Source organism: Ictidomys tridecemlineatus, chromosome 2 (genome assembly GCF_052094955.1).
Source record: "Ictidomys tridecemlineatus isolate mIctTri1 chromosome 2, mIctTri1.hap1, whole genome shotgun sequence".
NCBI classification, from domain to species: Eukaryota; Metazoa; Chordata; class Mammalia; order Rodentia; family Sciuridae; genus Ictidomys; species Ictidomys tridecemlineatus.
In genome coordinates, this window is record NC_135478.1 from 13,203,236 (window position 1) to 13,228,923 (window position 25,688).

The 25,688-nt window shown below is 55.5% G+C and overlaps 1 protein-coding gene across 11 annotated transcripts in view; it reads right to left on the bottom strand.

Annotated features, from left to right (window-relative positions):
• Positions 1 to 539: 539 nt before the first annotated feature.
• Positions 540 to 25,688, bottom strand: part of Eps15l1 (epidermal growth factor receptor pathway substrate 15 like 1) — a 98,868-nt gene continuing 73,719 nt past the window's right edge. For 4 of the 11 annotated variants that reach the window (XM_013361829.4, XM_078037749.1, XM_040290317.2 and 1 more), the window contains 4 exons: positions 21,251 to 21,383; positions 18,633 to 18,680; positions 6,176 to 6,381; positions 540 to 1,159 (listed from right to left, as the gene is read on the bottom strand). In XM_013361829.4, the coding sequence (XP_013217283.2) occupies positions 1,013 to 1,159; positions 6,176 to 6,381; positions 18,633 to 18,680; positions 21,251 to 21,383 (534 nt within the window). In that variant the 3' untranslated portion in view covers positions 540 to 1,012. The other 7 variants (XM_040290315.2, XM_040290316.2, XM_040290323.2 and 4 more) reach the window with 7 other exon arrangements.

Below are 25,688 nucleotides of genomic sequence, written 5' to 3' on the forward strand. Positions count from 1 at the left end.
ACCTACAAACAGCCTAAAGGTAGTTTTATATATTTTTGGCGTACCTGCATTTTCACTGTGACCCATCATCACATGAGGCTGGGTGTGAAGTTTTCATTTGTGGTGTTGTGTCCACATGCAAAAAGCTTCACATTTTGGAGTATACAAGATTTCGGATTTTCAGATATAGGGGTGCTCAACCTGTATGCAGTGACACTGTGTGAAGGGAGTGGGGAATGTACACTGGAACTTTTCCAGAATTGGCTCTCTTTGTGGCTCTAGACCAAAACTCAAATTTTATTTATTTATTATCCTGGTGCTGGGGTGGAACCTAGGTACTCATGCATGCTAGTCAAGTGCTCTACTGCTGAGCTATACCCCCAGCCTAAAACAAAACTGAAAAAGAATTTCCGGACCTACTTTTTAAAGTGGGTCTGCATCTCTGATACCAACACTAGGAAAAAAAAAAAAAAACCAACGAACCCCACTCCTCCTACACACCCTCCTCTGGGGACCAAAGCCAGGCCTCCCGCTGAGCTATACCAACTGAATAAAGAAGATTTTTGTCTTTTGTATTAAAATATTTTATATTAATCATTCAAACTTCATTTTTATACAACGAATGCATACATCGAGGGGTTCTCACTGATGCGGGAGGGGCTGGGGGCAGGGCTCCCGGGCGGGGGGTGGGGCTTGTCTGCAGCCAGGAGCAGGGGGAGTGGGAGCCCAGGGCTTCCTCTACCCGGCCCCCCGCGGGTGCGCTTCTGGAGGCAAAGTTGGACCCCGTCACCCCACTGGGGACGGCACAGCGCCTCCTGCGCTGTGTGTGTCTGCCCACAGGGGTGGGCTGCGTCTGCTGGGCCGGAGCAAGCTCCCTAGAGCCCGAGGCCCTCTGTCCAACTGGTCCTTGACTTAGGGTGGCTATGGCATGTCACAACGTGAAGCAGGGACCCTCTGAGTGTGAGTGTATAGAGACTCTACAGTTTCCCCTGTGAACCTGCCCGCGCCCTGTCCCGCCGGTGCGCGTCCTTGCCTAGGCGGCCGGCATGTCGGCCTTACTGAGCGCGATGGCCAGCTCCAGATCCTCTTGTTCCTGTCGCCGCAGCCGCGCCAGCCGCTCCTGCTCGGCCTTCTCGCTCTCCCGCTTGGCCCATGCCAGCTGCTGCTCCTCATTGCCGAACTGCAAGGGAAAATGGGGGGGTTTGAAAGGTGCTGCTGCAGGGCCACCTCCCGGGAGCCGGGAGCAGTGCTGGTGAGTGGCCAGGCCCAGGCTGGGCGGGGCGGAGTCCCACTGAGCGCCCAGCAGAGGAGCTGGTGGGCCAGGGAAAGCCAGAGGGCCGCGCCCCGGCCCTGGCAACCTGCAAGTGGCACGGAGCAGGGGGCACATGCAGGAGAAGCAAGGCTGTGTCTGACCTCACAGCCTCCGGGCCCTCGGAGGCACGTCACTAGTCCCCGCAGGAGGCCGGGGACAGTACTGGAGGGCCCCAGGACCCGAGGCCAGAGTGGGCCCTCAAGGGCTCTGAAGCCCACTGGCACAGAATGCCAGCCGCCCCGCAGGCACCAAGGGCACGTGGCACCAGGACCCTGGCACTCCCCTGGCCGTTTTTCAGTGGGCAGTTTTTATTCTCAAGGGCATTTTTCCTGAAATGTTTAATCAAAACCATTTTTTTTTTTCTGTTTTGGTGCCGGGATGGAACCCAGGGCCTTTACATGCTAAACACATGCGCGCCCCAGCCCTGTCCCCCCAGCTGGTTTACACGGGAGAGAAAACTGCCGTGGTCCTCAGGTGAGTGTTCTGAGGTAGCATCGCCACGGAAGGCCGCGTCCCACCAGCCACTCCTGTCACTGTGCCCTGTCCCCACCAAGCCAGGGGAACTTGCCCGTTTAGGCCTCGGGAGCTCTTTCCCACAAGGGCCTCTGGCGACGCAGATAACGCCAGAGAGGAGGCCCTGGTGGCTCGCCTTAAGGTGGCCCTGGGGACAGACAGACAGACATGCATAGCTCTATGTGACAGACCCCTGGGGAGGCCGCTGCAGCTCTCTAGGAGCTCCAGAGAGGGATGCACACGGAACATGGCCACTGCTTCACGTGTGGCAGTAGTCCTCGTGAAGACCCACTGACATCTTGCCTGTGACAACTGAGGCAGGGGAAGGGGCTAGGTCCTCACACACTGGCTGTGCTTCAAGCCTGGGGGCTGATGACTGAGCTGGAACTCATGGGGGACAGCCTTGGGCCCTGGAGTCGGGCCCCTGTGCGGTTCCCTGGGAGTCCGACTCCCGATCTCAGGGCTACAGGACAGGGACTGGGGCGCAGGAGATGGATCTGGGAAGGCAGCGGGACTTCCCTGTGAGCAAGGGGGTGATCACAGTGGTGGCTCCTAGATCTTTAGGGCTCCAGGGTAGACGGGGGTGCCTAGGAGGTGAAGGCCAGATGGCCGCGGGCAGGAGGGACAGGGAACTAGGAGAGAGGAGGGCCGGGGGGGAGGGGCCAGCCCGGGAAGGGGGTGGGTAGAAGGGGCGTGGCTTAAAGCCAGAAGAGCCGCCCAAGAGCAGGTGGAGCCAGGAGGCCTCCTCCATCCGCCTCAGACGGGACAGGTGCAGGGTCAGTGCCATGAAGTCCCGGGGGAAAGGCTCTGGAGCACCGCCCAGACCAACACGTGGGGTCCCCAGGTTGGAGTCCCTGGAAACCGGCCCCTCCCCCTCATCTGTTTCCACCATGGGCCACCCATGACGCTCTGCCCCCTGCCCCGTGGGGGAATTTTCCAATAGCTCACTGGGAGAAAAACAAGGAAAAACAACAAATGCCGGTGGCAATTATTCCACAGTGCCACGGACAGCGCGGCTGACGGGGACCTCGTCCTCCACCAGCCCAGGGCACAGGTGGTCAGGACCAGCCTGATCGGAATCAAAACTCAGAACCAGGGCTGGGGGGCTGGGGGGCGGTGCCCACTGCACATCACGGCCTCCTGGCTGCCTCTGGCCCCGACTGGCCTGTGTGTCACGGAACGTCCCTGCAGAGCTTCCTGGAAATGAAGCAAACTGACAGAAAAGTTCCCGGTGCCTTTCAAGTCCAGGGGTTCAAGGCCATGCGTGAATCCGACACCACACCTGTGCTGTGGGACCTGCGTGCACCTGAGCGGCAGGTGGGCAGCGTAGTTGAGAGAAGTCTCAGGAGCGAGGTTTCTCTCTGTGGCTTGCTCTATCTCGCAAATGAGAAGAAAACTCTTTCCTAGCTCTGGCTGGAGACACCTCAACTGGGCCACTTGCTAGTGCCCTGACCTGGAGGGGCCACGAGACAGGCCAGGTCCTGGAACACCCACAGGTGCAGTAGCTGCTCAATAAACAGCAACTTGGACTTGTGCCAGCTCTGATGTCCGCTGCCATTCTGTTCCGTCCGGGGACTGAGACAAAGTGGGCTGAGAGCGATGCCCTTCTGAGACTCTTCCCTCAACAACGATGTACGTGAGGTGGCTTCATTTTGGCGGCCTTTCAGAGGTACACAGCGGGGATGCCTGGCAGGCTGGGCAGTGGTGGCAGCAGCAGTGACGGCGTGGACAGGCACCTTTCCTCCCTGGGATGGACGCCTGTGCACTGAGGCACCCGAGAGCAGGGTCACTCTGCTGTGCCAGGGAGGCGGAGCTGCCTCCTCCCCACACCCTGGTTCTGATGCTGAACTTGCATCCCACACGCTGGACACCAAAGCACCGCAGCCAATGGAGATTCTTAGTGCAGGAGAGACCCAACAGCCATCTGTCAGCTCATAAATGCTATTTCCCAGTGAACACACTGGCCTGAGATGGAAAGGCTTGTTTTTAAAGAAACACCAGAGAAGGAAGAGGTTTCTTGTGAAACCTCTAGAAGAACAAATAACCCACTGATGGAAATCCAAGGCTCACAATTAGAGGGCTCCAGGGCAGCAGAGCTGGTGCCAGTGGGAACTGTGTGCGTCATGCTTGGGTGACTTCAGTTTCCCCGAATGCCAACACAGATCAAGTGGCTTTTGCCCAGGTGACAACATGTCCCGGGGAGTGCTCAGAGAATCTGATTGGAAAGATTCCCGCTGCCAACCAGCGGGGTGGAAAGAGACCTCTTAGCGTTGACTCCAGGGCTGGGGGCCTGGGAACAGTCCAACCAGCGGGTCAGCTGGGGCCTTTCTAAATTAGCACAAGTTCTGAGCCCAGGAGCGTGGAGAGATGTCCCGGGTCTCCAGGGGGGCAGCTGTGATCTGACCACGCAGGGCAAACAAAGCCACCGAGCGTCCCATCTCTCAGTCTCCATCCTGCCAGAGTGGGCCGTGTCACACTGAACTCCCCTGGGAAAAGCAGAGCCCTCACAGTGGAAAGGCCATTCGAACAAGCAGCAGGGCTGTGGCTGGACTGGGTAGAACTCAATTTTCTGCCTGGACACAAAGGTCTTCTAGGATAGGAGTCAACTGTTCTGGAATGACCAGAACTGTCAGGCCAAATGATGGCTTAACAGCATGGCTGTGTTTTGAAAAAAAGATCTTTTCCAAGAACAAGTCCTTCGGAGGTGGGGTGGGGGTCACAGGAAATAGAACCGTGTTTCAGAAGAGAACAGTCACGTCTCCAAGTGGCTCTTCAGCTCCATTGACCAACTCTTCCCTGCCCCAAAAGGACTGAGTCACGAGAGAAGAGCTGTTTTTTTTTTTTCCATTGGCATTTTGTGTTTTTCCACCAGAAAATAAGCCAAATGTTATTCAAAGCACTCTGTGAGCAGGTTTTGTTCCTGGCTTCATTAACAATGTTACCCTCTCGCATATATCCATGGTGCGCACTGTCAACACCACCCAGCTAACTGTAGGCGTGGGAGATTCACAGCTCACCAGGAGCCAGGAGGAGGTCAGGATCTTGGGTAAATTAAATAAGCCACAGGATAGCAGCGCACAGTGAATGTCACCAAGATGGCTCTGAAAAGAACTGGCATTGACTGTGCACTGGCAGAGTTGTTTTATTTGTCTGTCTACCAACCAACTTATCTCTCATCTGTCCATCGATGGGGACGGAACCCAGGGCCTCATGTGCACCAGGCAAGTACCCTACCACTGAGCCACACCCCAGCCCTCAGAGTCTGTCTTAAACGGATATCCTAGGAGTCACGACCTCATACCCAGCGACGGAGCAGGGCATGTTGAAAATGTGAATGAAGCCAGGTGTGGTGGCACAAGCCTGCAATCCCAGCAGCTCGGGAGGCTGAGGCAGGAGGATCGTGAGTTCAAAGCCAGCCTCAGCCACAGCAAGGCCCTAAGCAACTCAGTGAGACCCTGTCTCTAAATAAAATGCAAAATAGGGCTGGGGACGGGGCTACGTGGTTGAGGGCCCTGAGTTCGATCCCTGGTACCGAAAAAAAAATGTGAAAGAGAGAAACCTGTTGGAAACAAAAGGTCCCACAGCGCACAGTGGGACCAACACTGGGAAGACGACGCCTGGAGCCCTCAGAGCAGGGAACTGTGTGTCCCAGGGACAGTACTGAGGTGGCAAGATCTAACAACCTGCAATATCATTCACACAGAGAACACCAAGTCACACCTGCAAGATCCCAGGAGCAGCGTCTAAGGCGGCACTGGCTTTGCTAACGTGCTTCTGTGAGCCCTTGCCCTGGCCAAAGGCAGAGGCCCGAGAGCGGTGCTCTAGATGGGGTCTCTCAGCTCACCGTGGCTGGTCACCAGCACGCACTCCACCACCGCAGTGGAACTGCTCTTCCTTTGCGTGTCTGCCTGGGCCTTTCCATTCCTACCTTCTGCACAACAGGCCCCGGGCAGGATGTCAGAATCGGTGCACAAAGACCCCTCTGGGGACAGTGGAACCTAGGGTCACTTCTGTCACCTTGTTATCCTAGTTGGCAAGCATCTGACATCGTGGCTTCCGACAACCCATGAGCAAAACAGCCTCCCTGTGACACAGATCATAGAAAGTGCCCACTGAGGACAGAAAGGGGCACGGTCCGCCGCCACCGGCTGAAGAAGACGCGCCCTTACCATAGTGGCTCTTTTTTATTGAGAAACTGGGTCCTTACAGCAGCACCAGTACAGAATAAATAACACCCATGACAGACAGAGGAGGCACCAAGAGGCAGAGAGGAGCTGGGAGGTTTGCCACTGGAAAGAGACAAAAAATAGCCCCAGAGAAGCTGCGAGTGGAGGGCAGGGGGGTGGCGCGGGGGCGGAGGACTCAACTTACAGAGGTGAAGTCCGCAAAGCCCGAGGAAGAGGCCTTAGAAGGCTTAGCTGAAGAGGAGGGGACAAATGGATCTTTTCCACTAAACGGGTCCCCAAACCCCTTTTTATTTTGGAAGGGGTCGCCGCTGTCAGCCCCAAGTGGCTGGAATGGATCGGGGGGCTCAGGGAAGTCTGCAGAACCAAGCTGGCTTACAGGTGTACTTTTACCTGGAAAGTTCAGGAGAAAACAAAAAACAAAAACAAAAAAACAAAAAAAAGAAGAAAAGAAAAACACAAGTTACTCACCACGGACAGAGAAAAGGGCTCAGTGGGGCCCTTCTGCCCCTCTGGGAGAGCTGGGAGTCCAGCAAAGGGGACGAGCCCTGGGGAACCAGGCAAGCGCTCCACCATGGAGCTCCGGCCCCCGGGGCAGGGGCTCAGCAAGATCGTGAGTGACACACATGCACACAAACAGTTTAGATGACATACACACACACACACACACACACACACAACGTTGTCTAGAAGATCTACATGCAGACGGTTAATGTTACAGGCATGCAGCTGGATGGGAGGGGTAAGTCTAGGGTTCTACAGCGCAGCAGGGTGAAGATGGCTGACAACTAATCACATATTTCAAAATAGCTCACAAAGAGGATCCTGAATGTTCCCAGCACAAAGGAAGACTAAATGAAGCAGCGGACAGGCCAATGCCCTGACCTGGTGGTTACACAATGTATCATGTACTGAAATGTCACACTGTACCCCATAAACATGGACGATTACTGTGTGGCAATTTGAAATAAAGAAGCATATTTAAAAAGAAAGTTTATATGCAGGCGTGTTTCAAAGAGATTCATTTTAGTGAGGTAACACATTGTCTAGCATACCGAGTAAAAAAAAAAAAAAGTGGCTGAGTAGAAAAGCACACTGCAAGCTGCTCCCAACAGAGGGGGAGATCCCTGCAGTGTAGGGGGTTGGCTGCACAGCTAGTTAGAGGGGCCTGGGGGCAGCTCATCCATGACCCCTTCTGCTGTCCTGGGGTTGATGTTTTTCAGACCCTGTTTCTGTCCCTTTGGCGCTAGAGGCCCCAGTGAGTTTTCTGGGGTCTTCCTGAGCTTTTGCCCAGCAGATGACCTAGGGTGCCTGGGTCCCACCAATGCACACCTTGCAAAGGGGCAGAGAGGGGTCTGAAGCCATGGGACCACCTGAGGGATGCAGCCTGAGGCAGGAGGCACCTCCAGTGGTCCCTGCCAACGTGCCAGAACACCCAGACCAGAGGCCCCTGAAGTCCTGCGTAGCAACAGGAGGCCCCAGGTAATGAGACCCGGGGTGTAGAGACCAGGCCAACGCAGTGTCCTTGCCTACGCTGCTCTAGCTGCCCGATGGGTGCCCAGGTGGTCAGAGCATCCGGAAGAGCAGGTGTCCACCTGGTCCCAGGGGCGGCACCACAGGCCGGAGGTCAATGGAACTCAACACAACTCCAGTTTGTCAACTGAGCGGCCCATGTTGGCCCTCATGGTTTCAAAGTTCATGTTCAAAGAGAAATCAAGAGCTGCCTGAATGGTCCATGGCTGACCTTGGACTTGGCTGCCAGTCCAGGTCCAGGGAATACCCTGCTCCCCAGTTGCACCTGCTCCCTGCAACACCTGAGCCCAGGGACACCTGTCTTTGGCCCCTGCAGAGTAAGCTCCACCAGCCTCCAGCCCCAACGCCGTCCCCTCTGCCCTCCCAGCGCACCAACCACCCAGGTCACATTTCTGAGGGTCCCAAACTATTCCTAAGGGCTCCAGGGTCACCGTCTGCCTCTGCTCCCTTTATCCCTGGGGACTTACAGAAGACAAGCACCCAAGGCCCAAGTGGCCTCAGTTCTCCTATCAGTGAGTGAGGAGATGGGGGTCAATCGAGGGGACACAGCAGGGTCTGCTCCCCACTTGAAAGCCACCTTGGCATCCTCTACTGCCCCACCTGGCGCACACAACACGTACCCCACACACCTGAGAGCAGGTGGGAACCCCGCACAACCTCTCTCTGGAAACATTACTCATCCAGCGACTGGGCAGTTCTGGGCCAACCAGAAATTGGCAACTGTAATGTCCAACTTCTGGGCCCCGAGTTGCACCTCAGCTTTATCCACAGCTTGAAGGGTGATGCCCAGAGAAACAAGTCACAGGAAGGCCAGTGCCCTGGCCAGGAGACAAGAAATGGGCAGGGATTCTGAGCTGTCAGATGTGTCAGATCTCACACTCACAGGGATGGCCTCAGGATGTCCGCGGTGGGGCCGGGTGAAGCCAGTGTGAGCATCAACAGCTGGACCCTGCCCTGCCCACTACCCACAGTGCAGCTGGCTGGTTTCTTTCTGCAGACTCAAGGAGACACAGTTCCCTTCTCATGGTCTCTACAGAAGACTCAAAGACACTCGCTTGTGGGCAGCCGGCCCTGGGCCTGAGAACACGGCCCCTCCATGCCCTTGGCCCTGCAGGGTTCTGCCCAGGTCACCTTTAGGCCCAGCCCAGCCCCTGGCTGGCACCATTGGAGGGCTTTCCAGGTTCTCATTATCGCCAGCAATACCCCCAGTAAGTCCATCTATGGATGTTTCTGGAAGTGGAGGTGCAGGGTTGGAAGGAGTGCCACTTTGGACTGGCATCTCCATCTTACTGCCCCCTGGGGCATCCTCAGGACCAACATGGACAGAGAAAGGCAAGGGTGCAGCCTGGCACTAGCTCGTCCCCCACCCCTCAGGCCCCTCATTAATTCAGTCAGCTACCAGGACCACGTAGGAGGAAGGCCCCGCACCAAGCCTTGGCCACAGTGAGTGGGTGAGTCCTCCAAGACCCTGGCCCAGAGCATGCCGTGCCACCCTGGGCAGTGAGTATTAGGGCTGGCCCATCACGCACCTGACTTCCAGGCGGTCCCCACTCCCTGGGCCTCCTTCCTTCTCTTCTATCCCCACGTGCCTGGTTGGCCTTGGGCTCTGGGCCATTCTCTGCCCTCTCCTCCTCCTCCTCTTCCCCCACCTTGAGCTCCCAGGGCTGCAGAGATCTCTGTGACCCGGTCCAGTCACAGCCTCCCTGTCCTGTCCTGCTGGCCTTGAAGAACTGCCTCCCTGGAGGTCACCTCCCCCAGCAGGCCCACTCCCTGCACTAAGGGAAGGGCCAATGGGCAAGCCAAGGCCAGCAGGGCCGCGGCCACTGGAGGGAAGAGGACCGGAGGCAACGGGTGTGGGAAGGGCGCACGCAGCCTGCCCAGCACTTCTAAACACCACGCAGTGCCCTTGAGAGCAATGGGGAGCCGGGGACACCCCTGGGGCTTCCGTCTCATCCATGCACCCTGAGTCCTCCCCAGACCTGGAGACTCCCTCCCCTGCTGGCTTCTGGGTTTCTGCCTCCTCCCCCTCCCCCTCCCCGCAAGGCAGGTCAACCCCACAAAGCAGCCTTTTAGGTCTCTCCATGGCTCCCCACTGCCTGACATGACATGCCAGCCTCGTCCACTGTCCCTCCCTGCTGGCCACCTCTCTGCCCCTGTCCAGCTCTGGTCTCCTGCAGAGTTCGCCAGGCCACATGCCACCTGGCAGAGAGACCCTCTGCAGGACCCCTCCCCGCCTGCTCCTCTGCAGCCCTTGACGTTCCCACAGGATGCCGAAACGTGTGTATTTTCTCCCCGTCCTCTGAACAGCCACTCCATGATGCTGAGGGCCCTGCTGTCCGCCCCTGGTTGAATGACACTTTCTTTTTTTTTTTTGGTGGCACTTGGGATTGAACCAAGGACCTCCCAAGTGCTAGGCTAGTGCTCTCCACCCCAATCCTCCTATCCTTGTTTTTTTTCTGAGACTGTATCTTGCTAAGTTGCCCAGACTGACTCAAACCTTCAATCCTCCTGCCTCAGCCCCTGGCTTTGAATGAAGCTTTATAAAATTCGACCCGGTGCCCCAGCCCTGGCGCCCCAGCCCTGCCTGGAGCCTACACTTCCCCTGTGGCATATGGGGAGGCCCCAGCGACACTTCCATCCTCTCTTCCCAGCCTCATCTCCTGATGAACAGCCCAGAGCCTCCTTCCCAGTAACCTCCAGCCCGGGGCTCCTTTCCTGCTCTGCCGAGAAGGCTCCCTTAACCTGAGCCCCACTGCAGCCACGAGGGAAGCCCTCAGGACGCCTCCCCCCCCCCACAGTCACGCCTGTTCAGCTGCAGGCACAGCTCTGGGCTGGGGGCTCCCAGGCCTGAGGCAGGACCCGATGTGGCCCTGGCAGGCCATGAGGAGCTGGCAGAGCCTCCGCCCAGCCCCTCTGTTTCCTAATCCAAGGGGCAGGAGTGGGCCACACCGTGCCCTCCTCTGAGCTCGTACACTGAAGCCCCGACTTCCAAGAGGACCGTCTCTGGAGACAGGTCTTTAAAGGAGTAACTGAGTCAAACCCAGGTCACTGGGACGGGCTGTAGCCCAATCTGACTGGTGTCCTCCTAAGAGGAGGTTAGGACGCAGATATGCGCTGAGGGACAGCCATATGAAGACCACAGAAGGCCAAAGAAAGGCCTCAGAAGAAACCACCCTGCGGACACCCTGATCCTGGACTTCCGTCCTTCAGATCAGTGACAATGAACACCCTCAGTTTGAGCCACCCAGCCTGGGGCACTTTGTCATGGCAGCCTGAACAGACTCGGGTGACAGGGGGCCTAACCTGCACGGCTTCCAGTGGCAGGTGTGTGCCAGGACCCGCCAAGTCCACAGTCTGCACCAGCGTCCTAAGGGAGGGGCCACAGGTTTGGCTTGCACCTGGCCCTGCCCTTGTAGGTCTGCACGGGGAAGGGACGATGCCTGCAGTGTCCATGGTCCTTGTGGCATGGCCCTGCCCAGCTATCTGCCCGCCATGCTGCCACCCAGCTTGGCCAGCCTCTCGTACCTCTCCCCAAGTTGCTCAGCCTCTCCTTCCACCGGGAAATCCCCTGTCCCCTCAGGGGCTCAATCCCCCCCTCCACGATCCCCCCACAGCTTGTCCACTTCCCGCTGCACCGGCCTCTGGCATGTCTGAAGCTCAGCTTCGTAAGATCCAGGTTCAGCGTCATAGGTACCAGCAAAGGCTGCCCTGTGTCCCATCCAGCCAGCCAGAGCTCAGCTCACGATGGGCTGCGGCAGATCCTGGAGGGTCAAGTGCCCACCCAGGGCCCTTTAGGGACTAGAAGGAAAAAAGCTGGTGGCCTTCCTTGTCTGTGGGATGCAGCAATATTGACTGGTGCATGCTGGGGCTGGTCACTGCTCAAACACTGAAGTGGTGTGCCCTACATGGCAACGTCTGGGTACAGGAAAAATTGGGCACTGCTGGGTGCAGGTTGAAAGCCACAGGGTGCAGTGCAGCCTCCTGGCACCGCAGCGAGCCCAGGGTGGATGCTGATCAGATTCTCAAGAGCGTTTCTTGCAGGGTCTGATCACCTGGGTGGGTCTGCAAACATCCGAGCAGGGGTGTAAGAGGAGGGGACCCAGCCAGACCCTGGAGAGCGAGCACCACGAACAGAATATAGAAATAAACCAGTCAGTTCTCAGCTTTTTTTTTTTCTTCTTCTTTTCAGTAAAGAAGACCTCTTCCTTCCCTGGTTTGGGGGATTTAAAAACAGAAACTGGTTTTTTGGGAGGGGCAATTTAGAATCCAGCCTGCTACGATTTGAAGCTGAGGTTTTCGACGAGCAGAGAGATTATCAGAGATGAAAAGCATCGTTCACACCAAGAATCGCCTGCGCCTGGTTTGCCCTGTTGCCGAAACCGTTGTTATTTAGAAATCGTGGCTGTGTTCATACGAAACCAGGCACATTAACTGCTCGCTCTTGTTTTCAGAGGGGGGAAACAACAAAAAACGGTCTTCTCTCAGGCGTCTGTTTTGGTGCTTCAGCGTAAGGCAGTACTGGGCACGGCTGCTGGAACCGCGGGTCTGGCTTTTGACCCTCCGCGCCTGTGATTTGGGCAAAGAAGTGCCCCGTTCCTGCAGCATGGCCCTGGGCCCAAACTTCCCACTTTGCGTACCAACTTATTTTTAGCAATTGTACTTTTCAAACATTCTGGGTCCAGTTCCTGCTTTTATGTAACCACTTCTGCTAACTCCTTAATCATTTTTTCGATTTTCTGAGGTGGAGCTTATTTCAAATGTGACAAATTCATTTTAAAGGACCCCCAGATCCCTGAGAAGAAAATTCCTATTGCTTTTCCATGGCTCCTCCAGGTTTCAGGAGTCAGGAGAGATGGTCACCAAGTCTGTTTAATCGAAGGGGTGAGAAGTCACTTTTGATACCAGCATGCGGTTTGGGCTCATCGTTCCTAGAGGTCTGCAGTGGGAGCCACCTGGTGCCACAGCCAGTCAGGTTCAGACAAATGAAATGACAGACCCCCGCCCAGGGATGCTGGCTCTCTACCCCAGTGATCCTCCATCACCCGGGCCGAGGAGTACAAGATTGAAGGAAAGGCAAAATAGAACTTATTTTCAAACCACAGCAGTTTCAACAGTTACCCAAGCGGTGTACCGAAACCACACACAGGACTGACTTCGGCAAAAACAATATGAACCGAATGGTTTACCACAGTGTGTGCTGTGAAAAAAAAAATTTTATTTGGTGACCGGCTCCACCCTGGTAGAAATTTCTTTGATTCTATTTCTCAAAGTGCTAGAGCCGACATGCACCCAGCACACTGGATCAAGTGGACGCCTGGTGGTGGCAGCTCAGCTTGGCTTTCTGCCTTGTCCATCTCACTTTTTTTCTACCTTGTCCACCCCTCCTGAAGGGTCCCAGAGATCCCTACACCTGCTAAGGGAGGTGGCCTCGGACACTCTGGAAGGAGGGCGATTTTCTAGCTTAATATTCTTGCCTCAAGAGGAGAGTGAAGGCTCTGGGTGATTTGGGTGTCTCCATTTGATTTATGGAAATATCAAAACATAAGAGTGTCCTAATCAGACAATTTCTGGGTTCTGTTCATACAATTTGGAAAATGCAGTTCTGTAAACGAAAGATAAATAAAACAACATCAAAATCCCCCAAAACAACAACAACAACAAAAACACAAGTCTGTGGCCAGGGTTGCTGCCCCACCTCGGTCATTATCCTCCACAACACAGGACATTCAACAACCGCCATCCCTCCCAGCCCAGGACACCACACAACTGTCACATCCTGCACAACAGACACCCATCAGCACAGCTGTCTTCCATCCTCAGGACACGGGATGCCCATGCAGCTGTCCCTCACCCACACGACACGGGATGCCCACGTAGCTGTCATTCATTCCATGCAACACAGAATCTACACAACTGTCACTCATCTTGTACAACACAGGCTTTATACACAACTGTCATTCATGTCACACAACACGGACACCTACACAGCTGTCATGCATCTGACACAATACAGGATGCCCTCACAACTGTTGTGAATCCACACAACACGGAATCTACACATTTGTCATGTGCCCCACACAAGACAGGATTCCTGGACAACCGTCATCTGGTCCTACACAAAGCAGGATGCCCACACATCTGCCAGGTTTCTCAAAGCCACACCATACAGGGCAGCTGTGGCCTGGGTGTGGGGACACACCATGTCAGCTCCTCCCTCCGCAGCCTGCCAGCAGAACAGCTTAACTGGGAGGAGAGGGGACAGAGAGAGAAAAGGTTTGTCCAATGTATAATGTTTATAATTTGCAATCATCGGGGATTTTCCTGAAAAGGACCGCTTTTCACCCACACATTTCAGCGTCTCCCTCTGGCTCCCATTGAGTAGGGAAATCAATTTGAAAAACGTGACACACAGGCCAGGTAACGGGCTCACGGGCGAGGAGTCCTGCCGCACCAGCCTGCCCGTGCCCTCGCCGCGCAGATGGCAGACCCAGATCAAAGTGGTGCCAGGCAGCACAGCCCTGGAGATAAAAATCTGAGGTCCCCGCGATCACAGCGTTGAGAGTTTCCACTAAAAATATTTACTGAATTTTAAGAAACCTGCTTAATGCATCGAAGGGAACAGGATGAGGTTTGTTTCTGAATTTTGGAGAAAAGCTGAATAAATATTTACTCGTATCCACACACTCCTGGTGTTTTCCTCCTGTGAGGGGCGTGAGGTGGGCAGGGGTCAGGGAACTCACCGGGCAGCAAGCCCCACGGGTGCGGTGTCATTCTAACAAGAATGGAGAAAAAGGGGACAGAGTAGCCCCACCTCTGGGGTCTGCAAAGACAAGTGGGATCTGAAGCGGGAAACACACTTATCTAGAGGTTCCCCTGAAGGCACCTGCCTGAAGGGCTGCAGGAGCCTAGAGGAGGGGAGCCGGGTGTGGCACCCCATGGTGTGCGAATGGATTTACAAGTTACGAGTCAGTCTTCACGGATGAACTCAGACTGGCAGGTCTCCCAACTTGGGGTTTGAAAAGTCACATTTGCTCTTTGATGGGCACCTCTGACAGCCTCTGTCGGAGCGAGGGGCTTTCCGGGGGGAGATGTTATCTGTTTACCCGCCAGGTGGGGGGAGCCCTGCGTCTGCACTTGCTGTGCACAGCCACAGGGGCTGTCTGGGCCCGGGCTTTGTTCCTCCTGATGGAGAGTGCCAAAGTTGCCAGAATGTCACCTTTGCAAATGGCAGGGATGCACTGTGGCCACATTTAACAAAACTGCCAGAGAATTCGGTGTGTGTGGCGGGTCTGCATGCCCAGGAGTGGAAGGGAGAAAGTAGGGTGCTGAGGCCACCAGGAACTCCTGTGGGTGGGGACACTGGGAAGGAGTGGAGTTGAGCCTGGCAGAGGGTGCTCCCACTCTCACTCCCTACAGCCAGCTCTCCTGTCAATCACACGCTCGTGATGTCCTCTGTCAATCACATGCACGTGTGTCTTGCAGTTTGCTTTGGCAGAAGGAGGGGGCACTGACTGGGTGCTCCAAGCGTGAGCAATGGAAAATGAAGGCCCCTATTCACCCTGTCAGAAAGGCAGGGAGGCTGGGAAGCCGCAGGCCAAGGTGCAGGGAATGCACCACAGGTGGAGCTGCGCCCAAGCGAGGGGCTGGGCAGGCTGGAGAAGGGAGACCCCGGCCTTGGAGGCAGTCCGGGGTTGGGGGTGAACTGGGGCAGAGTGGCGGCTCCTGTCGTTCACCCCATGCTCAAATGCAGGACAAGAGTCCTGTCCTTCTGGCTTGTATCCCAACTGCAAGCCCCTAGGAACCTGGCTGGCTGAGTCCTGACCCCACTGCTCTGGGACCCCAAGCCTGGGCACTGGCACCCCAGGTGACAGTTGAGTCACATGACACCCACTCAATCTGCCCTTTTGGGTGCAGAAAGGTGGGTGTGTACCAAAGCAGGCAAATGCTTCTATTTTCAAACTTGATCAACTTTGCAGAACATTAATCACCGTAAACAGCAACCTGCCTGCAGGAGGTCTGAATAGAAGAGGCTCCAAAGACAATAGCATCCCTCCCTCTCCTCAGAGCCATGCCCTCCAGGACAGGGTGCCCCTGACTCTCATCTGCATGCTGCCGGCCAGTCACACAGCCCTGGGACAGATCCTCCAGAGGTTGCCAACAGCTGCAATCCTCGGGGCAGGGGAGCTGGTGGAAGGGGGTACCCACCAGGCTGGCTACCATAGGTGTCTCAGGAGCCTCCCATCCTGGCTGGCTGGCGGGCAGGGAAAGGCCAGAGCTTTCCAGGTTCCTGGAGATGGAGAAACTGCCTGTCCCTTTCTACACCTTCACATGTACCCACCAAATTATCTCTTTGAGATCATCGTGGGAACGGAATTAAAGTAGTTAAGTTCAAGGCTGAGGTGCTAACCACATGGTTCAAATGGAGATGCCATTTTAAAAGTGGATCTTATGCAATAAACAAGAGGTTTCGGGCACATAACAGGCACAGAATAGGGAGAAGTCTTTGAACACCCTGGTTGTGATCTGGGCCTGAGATTTCAGAAGAGAGGAGCCAAGAGCATGCAGGAGCCGGGGCCATGCAGGAACTCAGGGCTTCTTGATCGTGCCCTGTGTGCCACCCTACTACCTGACGTGGTCAAGATGACCAGGGCAGAAAGAACCCACAGCCATCCTGTGTGATCCTGTGCATAGGCACTGGAGGGGATGCGTTTGTTAGGGGAGAAATGACTTTTTTTCCCCTTGTTTTGACTGAGCACTTGAATCAAAAAGGACACAAGTTCAATTGCATCTTGTACTATTTAGGTTACAGCTGTTAACTGCTTGGTCAGCAGAACTGGGGAGAGGGGCCAAAAAGACAGGGACTCTATCAGCACCTGGCTTTGCTGGGAGGTGAAAAGGTTGTTAGCAGTAATAAAATGATCATTAAATTGAGGAGAGGTTAAAGGTTACTGGCTGGTTAGTTGGTGTCACTCGGGTGCTGCAGGAACCGCAAGGCAGGGCTGCGCTGGCAGGAAGTGGCAGGGTGGGGCTGGGTCGCAGGATCCCACTATCGCAGCGAGGCCCTGAGGCCCAATCACTGACGCCCACACAGCCGTTTCCTGCACTTAAAAAAAATCTGTTTCTCTCTTTGCAAATCAACAACTTTTACCTAGAAACTCTTCAGCGGTGAGTTCTGACTGATCTCGATCTCCGGTCCGTTGCAGAAAATACACCATTGTTTACCTGGGGGAGGTGTGTGCGCGCTAACTTTAACTGACAGGTTTCGGGGCTGCCTGCCGGGTCTGTTTTGCATCTCCCTCAAAGAAACCAGTTCTCAGGGCCCAAAACAGACATCTGCTGGTTATTTAATACCTTGACAGACCTTTCTAGAAAAGACCTCCAGGCACAGAGAACTTAGTGCTCACAGATACCCAGGCTGACCCTCAAAGATCCCTGAGAATATGAGCGCTGGCTTGGTTGAAAAAGAACTGAGCACCTGGCAAACTGAGGGATCCTTGGTTTTAAGACACCTTAAGGATGCTCCATAAGGCTCCCAGGAGGAGGGGTCCCGATGGCGATTCCCTTTCGGGCCAACACTCATCCACCTGTACATGGCAACAGGTGCTGTTTATTGTTACATCAATTAAACCTCAACTGAGCTTTAAACAAAACAAAAGCAGCTCCTGCAGAATTTGAAAACTGCAGCCTCTAGTACACAAGACAGAGAGCCAAAACCCCACACGTGACTCAGACCCAAACTTGCTTTTGGTCCCGTATGAGTGATGACCTGGAGCGGACCCTGAATTTGAAGCTCAACTCGCGGTATGCCAACATTTTCCAATGGAAAGGATTTCTGCTCAACTGCAATCTCATGGGGGAAAGGGCCCCTTTCACAGCTCTCTACAGGTATTCAGCTGCCTGAGACCTGGCCTTTGCATTTCCCAGGAAAGGTGCCATGGAGGGCAGAGCCGCATCCTGGTCCCTGCACCCTGGTGTGGGTGTGGGGGATGTTGGTGTGCACAACACATCACTATGCAAATCGTGGTCCTCACATGCCCACCTGCCAGGCCTGCACTGGTTCCATGTTCAGGTGAGGAAACTGAGGCTTGGCACGGTTCAGACACTTCCCCCAGCCCTGCAGGAAGCTGGCGCAGGGCTTGAGCTTGCATGGAGGCCCTTATTCCAACATTCAGAAACCAGTCCTAGCAAGTAGTCTCTGGACTCTAGTGGGACAGGTGGCCCAGAGGCCAGAGGCAAGCAGTGCCTTAGAGGCCCAGAGGCCCAGCAAGATTCTAGAAACCTCCAGGTTTCTTTGTCCCCTGAAATGGAAAAGCCTTAGTGGGAATGTAGCAACATTAGCTGCATTTCACATGCAGAATGGTGAGATTATGGGAAATCCATTCCTCTCTCCCCCTGGTTTCCAGGAGTGCAGGGGTGATATTGTGAGTGAGCTGTAAGGAGAATCACTCTGGCTGAACTCCCGGTCAGGGTCTAACTCTGCTGGGTCACGGGCTTCAGGGAGCAGTGCACCAACCTCGCCCTCCTTCCCACTCAGCCACGGTGGGGCCAACACTCCCCACTACAGAGCCCCAGGTGCCTGAGTGTGACAGTGAAGGTGGTCCCCAAGTGGGAAAAGCCAGGTCAGCAGGAAGGTGGAAAACCACATTCCCTTGTTCAACTTTATTTTCTTACAAACAAACAAGGCAGACATCAGCTGGTCTGCTGCCTTAAGCAGCCAAGAAAACAAGAAAAGCGCCCTGTGTTTTCCCTGCTCTCAGGGCAGGACCTGGTCCAGTGCCCCTCTGCTGCCCTGTCTGCAGATCCCAGCTAAGTCCCCAGCTGCTCCTGGGTCTCAAAAGCCATGGGGTGTGCAGTGTGGACAGGAAGCAGGAAGGGAGCTGTGCACGCCAGGTTCTAGCTCCCCTGACCAGCTACCCACTCCATGCATCCCGCCAAAGTGCCAAGTGCTTCCCCATCCAATGTGACTTATGAACAGGTCGACTATGGGTCCCACGTTTAGTGCAGGTGCGCCAGCACAGCTGGTGGCCTTCACACTGTTAGGGGTTAGTACGAAAGCACAATACTAAGGATACTGGAAGCTCAGCAGCAGCCGCCACACAGTCTGTACCTACCACCCAGCAGCATGTACAGTGCAGAATTTCTCTGTTCAGCCATTGCTTCTGGGTAAAAGAATCAGATGAGAGGTACTTAGGCCCCCACAGGGATATCCTGTAGTGCCCCCGCACTAAGAGGCTGCGTGTGCTGCTCTCTATGGGAGTGAGTGGTGGTTTGGGGAGGGGACAGGTCACCAGTTCTAGACATGGCCCTGCTGTCCTCTCACTGTGTGACCTTGAGCAGCCCACCTGACCTATCACTTCCCTTTCCTCTTCCGGAAGATGGACATCATGTGGCCTGCCCTATTTCAAGGGGCTCTCTAGGATCTGGGGAGATAAGAGTTGTGCAAGGGCTTCCTGAGGTGGATGGTAATACATTTCTGTAGAAGGCACAGGGGCACCCGGCCCTTGCAGAACAAAATACAGTGGCCAAAGCCCCAAGCTAAGACAGCCTGAGATCCCTGTGCAACTCAAATCATGCTCTGGCTCTTGAAGAGGCCTTAACCCTGAAGTCAGGTACAGGGAGGTGGTCCACACCCTGGTCCTGAGCATTCGGTTCCTACCCAGCACTGCTGTCTGCTTTCAAAGCCCACAGGAAGGCAGAAACCCAAGTGGGGCGAGGAGCGGGCAGAGGGAGACACAGGGGAGGTGACGACTGAGGGAAGTTCAAAGGCAGAGCAGCCTGGGTTCAGGTACGTGGAGAGGTGGGGGTGGTAGTTTCCATGAAACTCTGAAAACGAAGCCTCGCACCGGCTAGATATCAGGGGGCAGCTCCTCCTTGGGACCCACAAACAACACTGTTCTGCACACATGTGCATGTATGTTCATATGCATGTGAATTTGTGTATGTACCTGTGTGTGCAAGCACTGTGTGGTGCAGTAGGAACGGAGGCACACCTGTGTGCAGGCATGAACCAGAATGTCGCATGTGCCCACAGGCAGACAGGCTCAAGTGCATCAATATCAGTGCAAATGTACATCTGTTTGCACCTGTACGAAAGCACTGCTTGAGCATGTGTGCGCACACAGGTGCATGTGAGAATGTGCGTGGCAGTGCATGCATTACTCATTGTGTGCAAGTGAATATGTGCCTGTGGGTGTGCCCATGCCAAGCATGTGTGTGGAGCATGTGGATACATGTGAGCTCGGGTATGCACACATGTGGGTGTGTGCACACATGCACTTGCTTCCATCTTTCAGGCAGAATAAGGAGGCTCAGGCCATTCCCTCTCCCTCAGGACACTGTAAGGGTCCCTTGTGAGCCAGTGCCTCTGCAGAAGACGCAGGTGGCCCTCCCGGGTGGCAGGGGCTCGTCTGCTATCTTTGTTTTCCTCCCATCAATGTTTGGACCTGAGGCTCACAGAAACCCTTTCTTTACCCATTTGTTTCTGCAAACAATTCACAGACAATCTGCTCTAAATCCCCACAGCCCATTGGTGAGAGTTCTCTCATGACTCATCTGCAAGGCCACTGACCTGGGCATCAAGGCAGGGTCTCTGTCTCTCCGAGGGAGAATCCTGGCTGGCTCTCTGCTGGCTGGGGGATCATGTGCAAGAAGCCTGGCCCACCTTGGAACTGCACGGAACTAGCAAGCTGGGCAAGCAGAGCCCACCAGATCTACCTGAGGGCTTGCGCCAGGGTGAAGACAGGCCTCAAAGTGGAGCCCACACAGTGGACTCAAGGGGAAGGACAAGGTTGGGCTGAAGGGCGAGCCCTCCCTCTTCAGTGACAGAAAAGGTGAAGGGGGGAGGGAAGGCCTGCCCTGTCTAGGGGCAGCCTGGTAGCAGAGGTATAACCAGAAGGTGAGACCATGGGAGAGTGCTGGCCCCACAATGCAGGGAGGGTGGGGGGGCGACTGCCTGAAGGCAGAGATGGCCCAGGCCAGGCACGACCCAACACGGTGGGTGGATACATGGATTGGGAAACTGCAGCGACTCCTTCTGCCATGGAAGTGATACAATAGCCTTCTGCTTTAGACAGCTTTCTGCTTCAGCCTCTAGTAAACTGGCCTGTCACTTCAACTCCATGACATGCGAGCAATTCCAGCAGGAGTGACAAGTCCTCAGAACCCATCCTCAGCGGGGATGGATGGGCCCCTCCTGAGAGCAGGGCAAGGCCAAACCTGGGAGAAACCGGTGGCACAAGGCCTGCAGGAAACCCCTGTGGAGGGGACGCTGAGGTCGGGTGGGAGTGGAGGGGAGCCCAGGCCGTGCTGCCTGTGCTCCCAAGGAAGACCCCGCTCCCCACCCACCTGTAGGGAAGGCCTGGACTGAGGGGTGCTCCAGCCACACAGGCCCTCCCTGAGCCGACTTGGGCAAGTGTGCGGTGGAGGGGACAGCTATGATCCAGCAGCCAGTGCTGCTGTGGCCTATTTGCTGAGGGACAGCCAGGATCTCGGTGGCACTGACATTCAGGCAGTCTGAAGCCAAGGTGCTCACAGGCTGGGGACAGGTCAGGCGGTGGGAGGCACGCACCACGCACACACCACGTTTGTGGGGACCCAGCCACTGGGCGGAGGGGGACCCTCTTGCCCAGAGGGCTCTGCTCTACGCTGGACTGTTCAACAGAGGGGCCCTGGTCCCCCTACCGCCCTGTACCCGCAGGCAGGCGGCTGCGAGAGAAGAAAGTGTACTGACCACTGGGCGGTTTAGGCCGCGGAGGAGCGGGTTTCTTCGGAGGCAGAGCAGGAGTGTCCTGTTTACTTTTAAAGGGATCATCTGAGAATCCTGCCCCTCCCAAGGAGGAGGTGAAAGGGCCAGAAGTTGGGGGCTGTAAGAGAGGACATGAAAGAGAGGCAAAACAGTCAATAAAAGGAAGGCAACGTGTCCACCAGTGAGTGCTCATGCTCTGAGGCCGCTGACCTGCGGCTGCGGCGGCCAGGGGCTCGCTCAGGCTCCCTGCTCGCCTCCGCCCTGGACAGCAGGGGCCCTCTGGCCTGTGGAGGGCAAGTCACCACAAGTCAAGGAGCAGAGGGCGGCTGATCCTCGGCAGGCTCACGTCACTCAGGGCATCCCCTGGCCCACGTCGGGTCTTTCCCACAGGGTCCCCCCTCGTGCTCATCAAGGTGACCCCTCGCCTCTCTGCTGACTGGACGAGGGTAGACCCCGTGTGCTGCCTCCCCGCTGAGCCAGCCTGGGTGGTCACTGTCTTTGACCGGTGACAGCAGCTTTAGGCACGGGGTCAGAGAGCTGCAGCCCCTCTGTCCCTGGGCTGCCCATATGCTGCTGCTCCTCCACGCCTGGCACGTTCTGCTGTGGCTTCTACCCCTGATTCGGTCACCTCTGCTCTACTGCCTCAAACCCAAAGCAGATCACGTCCCCTGGTTTTAGTGTTAGGCGTTGGTGGAGGGGTCCGTGGGCAAGTGGGGAGACATAGGTATGGGGGGGTGAAGGTCGGCTGGTTGATAGAGGTGGCGATGACAGGTAGGTAGGCTGGAGGGGGGGAGGGAACTGGCACCAATGGCCCCGACGCATCCAGTGCACCCCAAGCTCTCCTCCAGGCATGGCCCGCCTTCCCCCTTGCATGCCCGGCTCTTGCCCTTGCACCTGAAGGTCTCCATCCCCCAAGACCCCTCCTCAGTCCCTGAACCTGCCATCCCCCATGCTGAATTGGCCAGGCTCTTGCTCACACAAGTCTCCCGGGGCACTGGCCCACCCGCTCCTTCAGCCCCTCTTCTTCACACACTGGCAAGACCCTGCTCGTGCCCCCCCCAGCTCTCTCTGGGGCCCTTCTTACTGACTGCACCTGTTTGGGGTGTTCTGCTATCACCAAACAGGGCACCTGTCACCACGGTAGTGACAGGCTGCCAGGCCTCTCCCGCCTGAGGGCAAGCACCTGCCCCCACGGCTCATCTTGATGGGGTTGTCACCTGCTGCTGAGAGCCAGCAGAGCATCGGCCTCCGGGGGATGCGGCCCTCACCCCAGTGCCTGCCAGCACCAGAGGGCAGCCATGAACTGTGCCTGACAGACTGACGGACGAGCCCCGCCACAGAGGGCCGGCCCAGCCCTGTGTGTGAAGGAGAGGCCGGGGCTTCCCAGGCCAGAGAAAATGGCTTTCTACTGGGAGTAGTGAGAACCAGCAAAACAACAACTAAACGTTCAGAAAATAGAAAACAGCTAAGTTTTACTAATACAGAAAATAATGCATTCTTACTAAGTACAAAATAACTGAAAAATAAAAATACCTTGAAATAGAAATAACTAAAATATAAAATAGGAAAGCCTAGGACACAGAGAGCCACTACTGACAGGAAACGGGAGGAACTGGCAGAAAGAGGTAAAATGGTGATGTCACCTTGGAAGGGCACAGAAAAGAGGAGCGTGTGGGGGCAGCAGAGCCCTGGCGGGAGACACGGGGCCAGCGGGGCAGCCTGGGACAGGCACGGGGACACCAAGGGGCACTCCCCGGCTTCCTTGGAAAACCCAGACCCAGCAATGGCTGGAGAAGTGGGGAGGAGGGTCCAACGCCATCTCCAGCACCTGTCCGGGAAGATGCGCCACCTCAGCCTTCAGCACCTACTCACAGATGTGGCCACCAGAATCTAGTCACGGTGCCACCTCAACCTCGAGACAGAGTCGAGACTGCCCAGTCCAGGCAGTCTTAAGGGCAACCACCCCTACCTACTGCCAGGTCCCCCCACCACAGGTGAGTGGCAGGGTCCACAGCAGGAAGCACCTCAAAATGATTCTCCCTCCCCCCGCCCCTGTGGGCCCTCCCTGCTCCCCTCAGCTCTCTGCTGATCTCACCTCATCTTCCCAGCGGCCTTGGGAGGGACTTCTACTGCCACCACCTCCACTTACACACAGGGAAACTGAGGCACGGAAGGAGAGGCAGCTGCCCAAACACAGCGGGGCAGTGTGGGCGGGGCTGGAGTCTGCACCCTCGACCTCCCAGGCCAGGGCACCTGGCACTGTCCTTGGCTGCCCACGTCCTCTCTGGTCAGACTGTCCCCAACCAAAGGCCCCTGGAGGACACGCATGGGTGCAGGCAGGGTACAGAGCCAGCTGAGGGGAGGGGAGGAGAAGGCACCTCCTCCTCCTAAAGAAAGCGAGGGCTGCCACCCCTAGATTCACCTCCCACCAACGCACGCGGGCCTGCTGGGCAGCTTCAAGCAAAGAGAGCTGTCGGCCTGGCAGGGCCTCAGGGAGGGGAGAAGGGGCCTCCACACCTGCAGACAGGTGTCCTTGTAAGGGCAAAGGGCAGTGAGCCTCATTTCAGAATCTGTTGCTTGAGTTTCCAGAATATCTGCCCAGTCAGGCTCGAGTCTGGGGGTCAGAGTAGAGGTCAGACCCCAGCTCTGCCACCTGCTGACCACGCTGTGCCTTGGTTTCCCCATCTCTAAGAGACAAAGATGACAGGCCATCTCACTGGGCTGTGTGTGCTGGCAGTAGACAAAGACAGCACAGCCACCACAGCGGTCCCCTTCCCTGGATCACTCTCCTTAGTGTCAGTTACCTAGAGCTCCAAAACAGTCATGAAAAGTTCCAGAAATAAACGATTCATAAGTTTTAAATTCCTTTAATATAGCACATCGTTAAGGCCACTTATTACTAATTATTGTTGTCAACCTCTTACTGCACCTAATTGGCAACAGCAAACTTCATCAGGTGTGTGAGGGGGAAGTACACCACATACAAGCCTGGTCTTCCCCATGTCTCAGGCATCCACTGGGGGTCTGGGGATGATTGCCCCATGGTTAAGGGGGGACTCCTGTATTATGCCAAGCACAGGAAAGGGAACAGTTTCTTTTTTAAAAATTTCTCATTTGTTTTAATTATACGTGACAGTAGAATGCATTTATGCACTTTGATATATCATACGTAGATGGGATATAATTTCTCATTTTTCTGCAGAAACGTATTGGTCATGTAGTCATCACATATATACATAGTAATAATGTCTGCTTCATTCTGCTTTCTTTCCTATCCCCACATCCCCTCCTCTCCCCTCCCATCACTTTCCTCTAATCTAAGGTAACACTATTCTTCCCTAGAGCCCCCGCCTTATTGTGAATTAGCATCCGCATATTAGAGAAAATATTCAGCCTTTGGTTTTGTGGGATTGGCTTATTTTGCTTAACATGATATTCTCCAGCCATTTACTGGCAAATGCCATAATTTCACTCTTCTTTAAAGCCGAGTAATATTCCATTGAGTATATATACCACATTTTCTTTATCCATTCATCTATGAGGGACACCTAGGTTGGTTCCATAGTCTAGCTATTGTGAACTGAGTTGCTATACAGAGTTTCTTTCAATGTCTGCAAGAATCTGAGAAGTCTGGCACTAGTGATATGGTTCAGTGGTGGGGCACTTGCTTGGCATGCATGAGGCCCTAGGTTTGATCCCTAGCACTGTGAATATAAAAAAGGATCGGAGAAGGCTCATCTGCTACAAACACCTTACTTGGACTGCCTCCTGCTCACAGGAGAGCCTGGCCCAGAGCAGGTAGGACGAGAGTGGGCAATGCTGTCCTGGGCTTAGTTTTTGACTGGGCTGTCTAGGGTCTACAGAGAAGAATGGGAGGGGGCGGAGGAGACAGAAAGGGCGCATTGGGCCACCTGCTGGTGTTCCCCCACATCATCAAATCACACCCACAGGCCCCAGGTCTACTTTGTTTCATGGCTTTGGAGCAGGCAGGCAGGGATTAAAACCATTTTCTTAGCAGAAGGAGGAGTGAGCAGTATGAGGCCCACACAGAGACCCCAGTTCTTGTCCTGGGTGCTGGGAAGCAGTGGCTCAGGGGGAGGGGTGCAGAGTGGGTGTGGGTCTCTAGGTGGAGGGACTCTGCAGTGTGCACTGTCTTCTGGCCTGTTTCTCCCAACTCAGCGAGAGCCCCTGGCTACGGGTGGTGCAGGGGGCTTGGGCGGGCTTCACCATGACTGAGGTGAGCCTTCCCACTTGGAGGGCTGTGCACCAGGCCCTGGGTGACTAAAGGGTGTGCTAAGCCCTGAACTCATTAATGGTAAGATCTGGGGACACGCTGAAACCAAGGCTGCCTGACCCCCAGGCTGGCTGAGACCCTAGGCTACGCAGACATGGCTCCCGGTTTGGGTTTAAACCCACTGAACCA